Source organism: Anopheles aquasalis, chromosome 3 (assembly GCF_943734665.1).
Source record: "Anopheles aquasalis chromosome 3, idAnoAquaMG_Q_19, whole genome shotgun sequence".
Lineage (NCBI taxonomy): Eukaryota > Metazoa > Arthropoda > Insecta > Diptera > Culicidae > Anopheles > Anopheles aquasalis.
The window spans coordinates 55386049-55398548 of NC_064878.1; the positions used below are offsets into that span (position 1 = coordinate 55386049).

Sequence of the window (12500 nt, forward strand, 5' to 3'; positions counted from 1 at the left end):
TCCCATGGTGGGTTTGGAGACCCATGCACACCATAGGAACATATCGGTGATCCATAACACTTTTGTGCATACACTAAAACTATTCTCCCGGGATTCCACGCTTCACTGCACACGCATTCACCACTCTACTTGCTCGCACCACCTGCAGCTATGGCACCATCCGGGGCCGCCGATACCGTCTTGGGTTTCACATTGTCCAGTCCGATCTTGGCCAGCATTTCAAGCGCACAACGGGCCGCCTCATCTTGCGATTCCTGTAAACTGGCACCACTACCGTGACACATTTGGGGCGGTTCTGTGGTGAGTACCACCAGTGTCAGATACTGGCCGTGGTTTCCTTTGGGAAAGTCAGAGAACTGAACCTGCAAATGCAACAGATCGTATAAGCATTTCTTCGAAAAACGGCAACCAACTTGATCAGGAGGATGCTGATGGTTACCTCGAACTTTAGGAGCTGGGCTAGGTAGAGAAGCTGTTCCTTATTTCGACCGACGTCCGGTTTCGAGGGCGTGCTGGTAGCAGATGAGGCAGACTGCACCGAGCTGTTCACCGTTTGCGGCTGCCCACCGGCTCCACCGGAAGATGCACTAGACACGCCGGAACTGTTGGTGGCCATGCTGTCGTTTGAGGCCGTACTGTCATTCATCAAATCTCTTGCGCCATCACCTCGGCCATTCTGTACTGTTCCTGCTCCTACCGAAAATGACAATTTTAGATAATGAAAGGCCAATCGAGGAAAACGTTTCAGAAGCTATATCCGTCCTTACCTTGATTGCTGCCATTCACTGGTTTCAATGGTGTACCGCCGGCAGAAGCATCGGATGGATCGTTAAACAGTACCTTTCGAGAGGTTGCCGGTGCTTCGTTGGCTGCCGACGACTGGTTCTCCTTGTTCACCGGTCCACCGGTGGCCCGGCTCGGTGCATACCCGAGCTCAATCAGCAGTGCCTCGGCGGCGGTCCATTTCGCAGCCTTCTTCGTCATACCAACACCGACCGCACGCTTGCCGGCCGCCGTTACCTCGATGGTGAACTGTTTCCGACGACCGGTGGTGGGTCGATCACCTTCCACCAGTGCGTACACCGGTTGCTTCTCCTTGCGTGCCTGCTGTATCTGCATCAGGCGCGATATTGGGTTCTCCTTCTCCGATACGCCACCCTCCGCTACTGACTTTTCCTTGATCAGATTGCGTGCCTTCTTCTTCAACGTCGCCACACCAGCACCACCACCGGAACCATCGGCAGCGGACGCAGCAGCTGCAGCAGAGGATTTGCTCTTGCGCTTCTCGTTACCACCGCCGGTCTTTCCTTCGGTCCACGCGTCAGATCCACCGTTGCTGAGTGCCGCTTGTTGTTCCGCTTTCCGTAGATTGCGTAGCTGTTCGAGCATTTTTTCGGCCGCTCGCTTCTTAGACAGCTTCTTGCCTGTACCCTCGCCTTCCGTGACGATCGTTCCTACCTTGCACTGCGTCACGAAAACCGTCATGTGCGGTGGGCCCTTCTCACTGATCACTTCAAACACGACCGACAGCTGGCGCTGGACGGCCATCTCGTGGACGAGCGAGATAGGGGATTTGAGTTCCGCGTTCGGATCACCGTCACCACCCTCGCCGGAATGACCGTTCTGTGCTGTCTCGCCATCTCCCGCACCGGCTGCCGTTCCTCCACTACCGCCAGCACCCTGCTTGCCTTTACCATCGGAGCCAGTCTCGGAGGCCGTCAGTGGTTTCAGCACTTCGAGAGCGCGCGCCGCCGCATCATGCCGTGCTGCCTGCGGTGTATGGCCTTCGCCTAGGAACGTTCGTTCGCCAACGCGCAGCGTCGCCTTGTACAGTTCCTGGGCTGGTAACGGTGCACTGGAAGGATGGTGCACACCATCACCACCACCGCCGCCATAGCCACCAGCTGCATGACCCGTTGCGTCATGCTGATGATGGTGTAGATGGTGATGATTGACATGCGCCGGAGGAGGTGGTGGATGGTGATGATGAAGGTGATGATGGTGATGATGTTCCTCGATCCCAAGACCGGCCGGACCACGAGGATGGTGAGCATGAAGCTGCTGCTGCTGCTGCTGATGATGCTGCTGCGGTTGATTCCCGGGGTGGAATCCACCCATACCACCTCTCCCTCCACCGACACCTGGGCCACGATTCCAGTACGGTGTACCACCACCGCCATCAATACTGTGCGGTTGTCCGTACCTGCCACCACCACCAGGTGCTCCTGGAGGTAACGATGAACCACCGTACGGTGGTAACATACCGGCCGGGACCGTCTGCGGTAGCTTATCGATGCCGGTTGCCGACGCCCCCGGTCCAACCATCGTCCTGCGACCACCGGAAGCTCCACCTCCAGGCACCGTACCGGGCTGACCAGCGAGGGCGTACTTCGAGACGGTCGACGGTACCGCCACCACCTTGTAGACCGTCGGTTCGCCCCGCTTCATGGCGAGCGCGTTCAGCTCGACGGTTGGCGTGAAGCTGCCCACGTTCCCCTTGACACCACTCTTCGTACGGCGGTTGGTGCGAGCTGGCGGGTGCTTGTACTTCGTGGCGGCAATCGCATCACCGGCCGCCTTATGCTGCGCCTTCTTAATGCTCGCCCCCTCCGACGTGTACTCTTCGTCGCCGAGCTTGAGCGTGACGGTGAAGCGCTTGCTGTGGGCCGGTCCCGTCTCACCGGTGAGCCGGTACTGGTGCTGGATCTTGTTGTATCGCGCCAGCTCATTCACCAGACACATTGTCGTTTTCTCTTTCATGTTTGCCAAGGTTTCTGACGAGTTGGAAGAGGACAGGGTAGCCGGGCCGGTGCCCTGCTGTTGGCCACCGCTACCCTGTGCCATTGCATCATCGCCACTCGTTGTTGCTGCGTTTGCAGGTTGTGCCGTCGAAGAGGCTGCACTGGCAGTGCCACCACCATTGCTACCGGCACCCGTAGTAACAGTGCCAGTTCCGGAGGCAGAGGCATCACTGACAACGTTCACAACCGACCCGGGGATGATCGAGACGACCGGTGCGTTGGGCAGATTTGCGCTCACGGTAATGGGCGCTGTTGCTACTGGTACTGAGCTGACCTTGGTGGTGGTGCCTGCCATCTCCTTCGTTGATGCGTGATGATGCTTTATCACACCGCCGGACGATTTGGATGGCTTCTCTGTCGTTGGTTTCGTGCCCGGACCTAGATTTCCATTCGTCGCCGTCGTCGTCGTTGCAGCCTGCTGTGATGTATTGTGAGAGTGATGGTGATGTTTTTCTGCAAAGAAAAATAGACCGGCTTAGATCGTTCGTCCCTCTGCCAGCAAAGCGTTTCCGGCAACACTCACGGTCTGTATTCGAGGGTATGTGTCGTGTTTTGGTACCGGCTGGAGTTGCCGCCGACACGACTGGTATCGGTGGTGCCATCGCTACCGACGGATAGTGTTGATGGGACACTGACTGTTTTCCCGGATGCTGCTGCTGCTGTTGTTGACCCATTCCGTACGGTAGCTTACCACCGACGACGACACCAGGATGCTGTCCTGGCAGATGCTGCTGCTGCTGCTGTTGCTGAGGAGTCGGCCCGACGTTCAGAGTAGGCGGTGGATGCATGTGAGCTGCCGTTAGGGGTAGTGGCGGCTTCTGGAGCCCTCCGTGAATCGTGCCATTCGGTGCGTAGTATCCGGGCCCGGCCGACGGTGGTGGTGGCTTGCGGGCATTCTGTGACTGGTGTGGCGCAGGAGGGGGCGGTACCTGCATCTGCAGATGGGGTGGTGCCATGGCCGCTGCCACCGCCGCCTGATGATCCACACCACGCGGATGATGATGGCGCACGTTGTTCAATCTACAAAGAAACAAAGCAACGCAGTGGATTAATCGAAGTACGCTCTAGGTATCCGGGGGGTATTGGGTTATCGCGACGATGTCTGGTAGGTTCGTTCGTTCGTTCTTTCACTAGCAACGGTCGCAGAAAATGGCCAGCTAGCAGCATGATGGCCAAACCGATGGCTGTGCACGAATGACGTTGTATCACCACGCGCGACTCCTTTCACGATCGCCTCTGGCGATGGACTAGCAGCACTAACCAGAGCGCCCCCGGGGGGTTCCTCTTCTTCAGCCACATTGTATCGAGAGTTGGTTCGCGGTTCTGCAAATCCTCGTAATGCCACTCACTCAGCAGCGAACAGAGGGACAGAGAGACAGAGAGAGAGTGTGTGCCTGTTAGTCAACATTCACCCTTTTCTTCGCTCTATCGCTCTGTCTCCGGCATTTCGTCCTGATGATTTCTTATTCCTTAAAACTCTGAGCTCTGCGGACCGCTAGTCGAGATCGAGTAACCGCAATCTGATTTACCCTATTTACACACTATGTCATATATTAATATGAGCACCAGAGTGTTAGCCCAGGACGCAAAAGGATTGCCGAAGGAAACATAATGCCCTCTTCTTCCCGAAGTTCTTCGCACCGTTTCCCATAGATGGCGAGGGACCCCTCTCTAGCTACTATTTTTATTATTATTCCACCACTCTGCCACCGGTTTTCTGCGCAATGCTATACAAAATCGGCGACGCCGGCTAACCGGCTAACCGGCTTCCCGGTGTCACCCCGGCTACCATGCTGACAACTTCCTTTGGCAGATCGGACTCAAGGCGCAGCGCAGGCACGGCACGATCGCTCTCGCGCTGCATGGCGGCATCGCACGGAAACTGGACTGACGAGGCACTGACAGGGCAAGGTGAGAAAAGGATTTATGACCATTTACCGAATAAAACAAATAAATAAAATGACATGCATCGCCGAGCCGCGGTACCGTGGGTTTGGAGTGGTCTTTGGATGGTGGCTGACGGACTAGACTAGCCTGGATATTGCACGCGCTACATCCGTTGCATGGATGAGGGACCGCGCACCGTGAATCTTGCACGGCAACCGAAACCAATCCCAAGCGAAGAGCACAGTACAGGGCTCTTTAAATGTTGGCATGTTCGATCGCAATATCAGGCATTTAAGCTTCTGTCTGCTCTTTGTTTAACACTACCGAGTAACCAGTCTAAGGATGCTCTGACTATTTGGTTCAAGCAACTCCGGCGCTCTGCGACAAATCCTTCCGTCCAAGTATTGCAGAGGCACCACATCATCCTCGTCGGTAGCGTACTGGGCGCACAGGTAGTAGGCCTTCATTTTCATAATTCCATTGTTTGTGTGCGCGGCGCGGTCTGCCTGGCTGTGCTGTCCGTTGTGCCTTTCCCCTCCCTTTTCTTTTCGATGGGCTCTAGGATCTGGCTATTTTCATCGGTTTATGAGCTGAGTGGCAGAGGATGCTGCACGTTTTAAGTGTTTGCTTTTGTTGTTCGGTGTTTCCATTGCTTTTTCCATTGTTGCGGGGAAACGGGAAATTGACCGGGAGCTGCAATTGCCATGTCGTGGTGGTGGTGGCGCCACCACCAGTCGCCTTTGCCATTCTGGGTTAGCAGAACGACACAGCCAGAAGCCATAGACAGTCACGCACAATGGTCAGTTGGACTTTGAATTACATTAGAATATGCATGTATGTGGATTGAGTACGTTGTTTAGGTTGTTAGAAAATGGAAGAAACTAGAGCAGAACCAGGAAAATAGGACGAGGAGCGTGACGACATCATTCGAAGGTCTTCTAGAGGCTTTTCTTTAAGAAATGACGGCAATGGAGCATCGAAACCGGCCATCAAAAACACACCAACCATTGGCCATTTTGGGCACGCAATTTCCGCTATTCATTCAAAAAATTACCACCCCAATAAAGGTGTATCCAACGCGTGTCTTTGCTTCCCTTGGCTTGGAAAAGACCACGCAGCCAGCAGCAACAGTCCCCGGGAACCATCGACGAGTTCTTGCGTTGCACTTTTGCGCTCGCGGCAGACTGCGATCCCTCTAATAGTCTAAAACCCGGCCAATTGCAGGGGTCAGTAGCAGCTTTTGCTTTCGACCCCTATCATCATTTCATCAAAGCACGCTCGATCGTTCGCTCTCTCTCTTCCTCTCCCCTTTCTTTCAGTGGGGTGCACATCTCTCTTAACTTCTCGCTTGTTTATGCAAATAATTGCATCCCTCGGTGCATCGCTATGCACGCCACTCACACGCTTCTTTATCCTGCGCTATCCACAGTAGCTCCGCCGCGGCCGTCTCCTAGATTCCCAATAGAGAGAAAAGGCGGCCAGTGGTCCTCGCAGAGGGACCCACAGTATGGGCCCATTCAATGCAAGCATAGAATGCAAGGATGTCACTGCACCAGAATGCATCGGAAAATCGGATTCCCCTCGCCTCTTCCCCTCCCCGGGGGTTTGGTGGCGCAGGAATGATGATGATGATTATTATTATTATTTCAGTTGCCGGCGCTCTTTTGTGATACAAAATGTGCATCTCATTGGTGGCGCTTTTTATTGGGCCGCATGGCTCAGCGATCCCTGCCGTTCACCGTCTGGCAGCGCATCATAAGCCAGCATTAAGCGGAGAGAGAAAGAGAGAGAGAGATGCGAAGGGTCATTACTTTCAGTAGCAGCAAGAAGCAAGGAGTGTTCTACCGTTTTGTGTTGGGATTTTATTTTTAAATCCTTGCAAACTCCCTGTCCCTTTCCGTTGTTCTTCCAACATTGGTTGGTACTCCTTTTTCTAACCAGTGTACGGAGGTTTAATCAACAGTAAGCAATGGTGCTGATACTTTCTTCTGATGAAAAGTGATCAGACCTTGTAATTTGCATCGATTATTCGACGTCGATGTGAACTGAAATGATGTCCCTATTTGCCATTCCCGTTTCAGGTCAGGCACTACAAAAAAAGGAAGAAAGGTGAGCCAGATTGTCTCGTTAAGAAAGAGAACAATACGACCGGATACATAATCACATTCGTTGCACCTCAATCAAACGGTCTGACGGTGTATGCGATTTTTTATTCCCTCCGCACTTTTTAAATGAATTTTGAACTGCTTGCCCATACCTCTAGACCATACGGTTGTTGTTGCTTCGTCGCAACATTGGCAGTCGTTCCACGTTGATTGCCCTGAACACAAATGACACGCATAATCGTCAAAGCGGAGAAGATAATGTATGCAAAACGAGAGCGCATCTTTCTATCTCACTCGATCCCGCTGGAATGTTGGCAAACAGGCGCGATGAACTGCGCGACATCATGTTTCGCGAATGCTGCCCGGCTAACCATGCTCGGTGCGCTTCTGCTGCTGCTTATTACGTGTAGTGAGTGCGTGTTCTGGCCGGCGCTGAACGGTGAATGCATTCGTGGCCAGCTCTTCCTATCGCCATGCCAACATGATGCCCAGCAACTGATGCACACGCATATGATCTCAAGGGGACGGTTTTAACACAGCGTCAGCGATTTGGGGCCTCGGGATTAGTTTCGGTCGTGTGCTGCCGTCAGTCGACCGTGGCGCACAGCCATCGTGCGGAAGCAACTTGATGGCCAACAACAATGCAGCAAGGATCAGCATATTTCTGCATGAAATGCATCTTTTCTGTTCCCGTAGACGGAGCTTTGCACTTTTTGTCACGTTCCCTGTTTTTTTATTTATAGAAAATAAACCAGCAACGGCCACGGGAAACTGAACCACTCCTAGATAACTGGCGTATCATTCCCATCCCTGACTGCCAGCTGGCTATGGGCGCAAAACGATGACGAACGCGTTGCATATTCGCGGTGGCAAATTATCGATTTTCCATCGATGTCACCCGTTTCCCCCGTCCTTCCTCCATGTTGCTGCAAGTGCCGCACTTGTTATTTACTTATTTCTGTGTATGGTCCACGGCGCAGGTTCTCAATTAGGCTCGCCTGGGAGCACTAAAAAAACCAACAATGACAAACCCTAGGCAGCGATGGAATACCAGGCAGCGCTGACCGTTGCCATAACATCGCCACCCTGGAGACCGGGGACCAGAGCATAGACCGGGCATCCTTGTTACCCCTTGTACTGTTCATCTCCTGATCCCGGCCCTGGCTGGTGCGTATCAGCAACGTAACCATATGGGCGAGAGGTGCCACATATGTTGCATTCGTTAATGATGCGTTTTCCTGATTCTCTCCCACCCCAACGAAAGCGGAAAAAAACCCGAGAGCTCAATGCAATGGTTGAGTTTCATCCATGCTGGTGGCCGGCATGGTTTGTAATTTGATTCCAACTGACCACTGAACTGTCCCATTGGTTCGCGGGGGTGTGCTTCTGGTTTTTTTTTTAATTTTTGCTGCTTTGCACTTGGCTTCCACCCATCACCACGCCAATCAGAATAAGGATCGATAAATCCTTTTTTTTTTAGAAAAAATGTATCCCATTCCGGGCGCTTACCGATTAGCGGGATGGTCCCGCTGCATCGTGTGTGGTGGAAGACTGGAAAGGTGAGCCAGATGTGGCGGTGGCTGCTGGTGTGCCGGGTGCATCCCGTGATGTTGCTGCGGCATATGTCCGTGCATGGTGATGTTGCTGCTGCTGCTGCTTACTATCCAAGAGAGGTTCTCCAACAATGAAACTTTGTTTCCACGGGGCGGAATACCGATCAACGAGTGCTGCTTCAAAACCTCTACGCGCACTACTTCCCGTCGGTGGAAATTTGGAATTTAGCGGTACCTTTCGCGGGTCAAGCACAGCAACACTTTACACAAAACACTCTTCACCCACCGGTCAACACACACTGCTGCTGCCGTTGAATGATTACGACGGCAGTAACGAAGCACACGTGATGCTTTATCGAATCGCGGGTTACCACGCGGGGACACTGTGGGTACCACACCACAGATGATTTCTTTCCGATGCACTGATACCTTCCACCACGATACGAACGCATTCACTGTTGGGGGGTTTGCTGAAATGGGAGAGAACAACACAAAACAAATCATGAAACCTTTGTTACGCCCCAAGGTTACTGCGATTGTTTTAGAAAGGAGCTTTTGACGGCCTCCACCAGAAAACGACAGCTAACAGAAACCAGCCAAAGCCAAGGCTACTAGGGTTGATCAGCTGTTTAGCGGAGCGATCCGTTTATCCTTGCTCACCCCACCACCGTCACCATCAACGAACGGACGCACGCACGCAGGCAACGCCGAGCATGCATGCAACAAGCGGCAAAAGGACCGGATCGAACGGAAGGCAAGGATCCCGGCCGTACCGCGTATGAATGAAATAACGATCGATAGAGCGAACGAGCGCACGAAGGGGAAGTTGTTGCGCCGTCTTCTTCTTCTTCGGTGACGTCCACGAGGACTCGACCCCGACGACGACGATGATGACGATGACGGCGAAGGATGTACCTTCTGCCGTTATTCTGCCTGCGCGGAGGCTCTCTATAGCCTGGAACATCTGCTGTCTCCTGCGACGGCGGCGACAACGACGACGACGATGCCATGCGTCTTCTTCCCATTCATGGCCTACGCGTTTGCGTGCTCGTTTTCTTCGTTGACCTTCCTTCCATTTTCCTACTTTTGCCTGGCTGGCACTGGCAAGAGGAGCGCGCGAGCGAGGCCGTTGCATTCGTGGTGACACTTGTATGAGATTGGCAAGGGCCCCGCCGTTGAAAAGGCTTCCAGATGGACCCCGGTTTGAGCGTTGCCCCACATGACCCCGTGTGACTTATTTTTCGCTCGCTACTCCCGGTGGTCTCGATATTTACCTTCGCTTCAGCGATGTGTCGTGGCGGCCATCAGACGGAATCGGAAAGGGTGTCCTTTATTGGCCAAAAATGGCCGTGATTCTATTTCTGCCACACACACGCGCACGTATGCCTTTCCGAGAGTCCCGTTTCCGCCGTTCTTTCCTCGAGGGCCACCTTTCGTCAGCAGATTTCGTTCAGCGGCAGGAACAGCGGACTGGAGCGAACGAGGAATCGTTCCGGACCGCAGGTAAACCGAAAGCCAAACAGGCAGACAGACAGATGGCAGGGGCACGGGGTGTTCCGCTTTTTTTGCGGTACCCTTTGCTCAAAGGATTCCACGGTTCTCCGCTTTTCCCACGGTTCACGGCAGCACGACAAAAATACCTTCGTAATTACACACTAAGAACTGTACATTCCCGCTCGCGGTTTCGCGGGGGTGCTTAGAATCGTTGGCAAACAGTAAAGAAAAAGGCGTTCATTTGGGTGTGAACACACAAAAGAAGGACTAAAAAAGGACGATTAATTTATCTAAACATTTGCTGGCTTGTTGTGAGCGGCGGCGGTTCGGCGGCGGGCAGAGCGGGGACCGAAACTTCAAAATGTTTATGCTGGCTATGTTTACGGGGCCGGGTTTGCTTGAATCACTTCGTCGCACAAACATTTTCCGGCGAAATTCTCAACATGACATCCGGAGCGAGCTGAAGGCGCGAACATTTTGTTTGCATTCCGCCGCGATTTGGTCCTTGTTACTTTTAGTTTTTTGTTATTTCTGAACAAATAATCATGCCCGAAGAAACACCCTCAACATCCTCTACGGCACCTGCCAAGGATCCGGCTACAAACGAGGGGAAAAAGAAGAATCTTCCATGGTAAGCATCGGCTGACGGACCGGCGACCGGCGTTTCGCTTATCCCGGCATGCATTTTTGTTTTTACAGGATCGAAAAGTACCGGCCACAAAAGTTTGATGAAATCGTCGGTAATGAGGACACGGTGGCACGGTTGGGTATCTTCGCGACCCAAGGAAATGCACCCAACATTATCATTGCGGTAGGTTTCGGATCCTGTGAGCTTGTTGTGCCTGAGCGAGACTGAATGATGCGTTTGTACGATTTGTAGGGTCCTCCCGGGGTTGGTAAAACAACGACCATTCTCTGCCTTGCCCGTATCCTGTTGGGGCCCAACTTCCGTGAAGCCGTGCTCGAACTGAACGCATCGAATGAACGGGGTATTGATGTGGTGCGGAACAAAATCAAGATGTTTGCCCAGCAGAAGGTAACACTGCCGCGGGGCAGACACAAGATCGTTATTCTCGATGAAGCGGACAGCATGACCGAGGGTGCCCAGCAGGCCCTCCGGCGTACGATGGAAATCTACAGCAACACGACGCGCTTTGCGTTGGCCTGCAACACGAGCGAAAAGATCATTGAACCGATCCAGTCGCGGTGCGCTATGCTGCGCTTCTCGAAACTGTCCGACGCTCAGATTCTGGCCAAGGTGGTCGAGGTTTGCCAGAAGGAGGTGCTTACGTACGATGAGGATGGACTGGAAGCGATCGTCTTCACGGCGCAGGGTGACATGCGACAGGCCCTGAATAACCTACAGTCTACGGCGAACGGATTCGGGCACATTAACGGGGCGAACGTGTTTAAGGTGTGCGATGAGCCGCATCCGCTGCTCGTACAGGATATGCTGCAGCACTGCGTCAAGGGAGACATTCACAAGGCGTACAAAATCATGAGCAAACTGTGGCGCCTCGGTTACGCGGCCGAGGACATTATTGGTAACGTGTTCCGTGTATGCCGGCGAATGGACATGAACGAGAAGCTGAAGCTGTACTTTATACGCGAGATTGGAGAGACGCACATGAAGATTGTCGATGGTCTCAACTCGCTGTTGCAGATGTCCGGTTTGTTGGCCCGCATGTGTGAAGCGTCCTATGAGCATGCTTGAGCAAGGTATTTGTAATAAATTTTGTCCAATTTCCACTACAGACCTGAAAACTGTTCTTTGAAACAAAATCCATTCCGAGTTTTGCATTCCATAGAAATGACTTCTTTCTTTTGATTTGCTTTTCAAATGCTCTTTCCATAAACTTTTCCTTGCAACTTAACGGAACTCTGAAATAATTGTCAAAGATAAAATTCCTGAAGTGCACAGGCGAGGGCGTTGTCGTTGAATTGATGAATTAACAGCTGGATTGATATACTGCATTCGTTGTAAAATTAAACGTTTCGCTGAATTAATCGTTCCGCTTACTCTGCCACGCGTGAAGTGCAAAAATATTCATTAATTATTCATATTTTTTTACTTTCGGGTGATAAGTTGAATTCGGGTCCCAAAGTGACGTTGGAAGGTTGGTCATATTTGTTCTTTATTCGCATGCATACAAAAACGAACATATGTTTTTTGGTTGCATTTCCATTTTTTTCGTTTAACGAATAGATGGAACCGTGTACGAACCGCTTGGAAGAGAAAATATTAAACCTCTCTCGTCTGGTTTTCCGTTCCCTTTTTTTAGGAGTTTTGAATGAAGAACATCGCTTAGCGGTCGATTTCTGTTCGGTTAGAATAATGAGGCATATTCTGTCTTGTATCGGATTATTACATTCCCAAAAACCACGAATACAGAAGTGAAATACCGTTACAATCGGGAAGGCATGCCACCGGAAGCGACGATCGTCTCGCCAGTAATGTAACTAGCATCTTCCGAAACCAGGAATGCACAGACACCGGAGATCTCCTTCGGTTGAGCGTATCTACCCATTGGAATCAGCGATAGTGTCTTCTTTCGGTTCTTTTCGATGTTCATCACCTGTGGTGGTTAAAGTGAAGACAGAATGCAGGAATGCCACTGATGTTCCTGAAGGTAAGACAGCGCCTACTTACAATACCAGCG

At 52.3% G+C, this 12500-nt stretch overlaps 2 protein-coding genes across 4 annotated transcripts in view; one reads left to right on the forward strand and one right to left on the reverse strand.

Moving 5' to 3' along the window:
* The window catches only part of LOC126576308 (maternal effect protein staufen), a 12527-nt gene extending 2376 nt beyond the window's left edge, over nt 1-10151 (reverse strand). The window contains exons 1-6 of one of the 3 annotated variants that reach the window (XM_050237528.1): nt 9987-10151; nt 8303-8816; nt 3325-3821; nt 768-3254; nt 440-693; nt 1-362 (exon numbers count right to left, since the gene is read on the reverse strand). The exon at nt 1-362 is cut by the window's left edge and continues 2376 nt beyond it. In XM_050237528.1, coding sequence (XP_050093485.1) covers nt 126-362; nt 440-693; nt 768-3254; nt 3325-3821; nt 8303-8427 — 3600 coding nt within the window. In that variant the 5' untranslated portion in view covers nt 8428-8816; nt 9987-10151 and the 3' untranslated portion in view covers nt 1-125. Of the gene's footprint in view, nt 363-439; nt 694-767; nt 3255-3324; nt 3822-8302; nt 8817-9620 lie in introns of all 3 variants that reach the window. The other 2 variants (XM_050237529.1, XM_050237527.1) reach the window with 2 other exon arrangements.
* Nucleotides 10152-10308: 157 nt separating this feature from the next.
* On the forward strand, nt 10309-11604 carry LOC126576316 (replication factor C subunit 2). Its single transcript, XM_050237538.1, has 3 exons — nt 10309-10471; nt 10540-10651; nt 10721-11604. Exons 1-3 carry the CDS (start codon nt 10386-10388, stop codon nt 11552-11554), a joined length of 1032 nt encoding a protein of 343 aa, XP_050093495.1. The 5' UTR covers nt 10309-10385; the 3' UTR covers nt 11555-11604.
* Nucleotides 11605-12500: the final 896 nt, after the last annotated feature.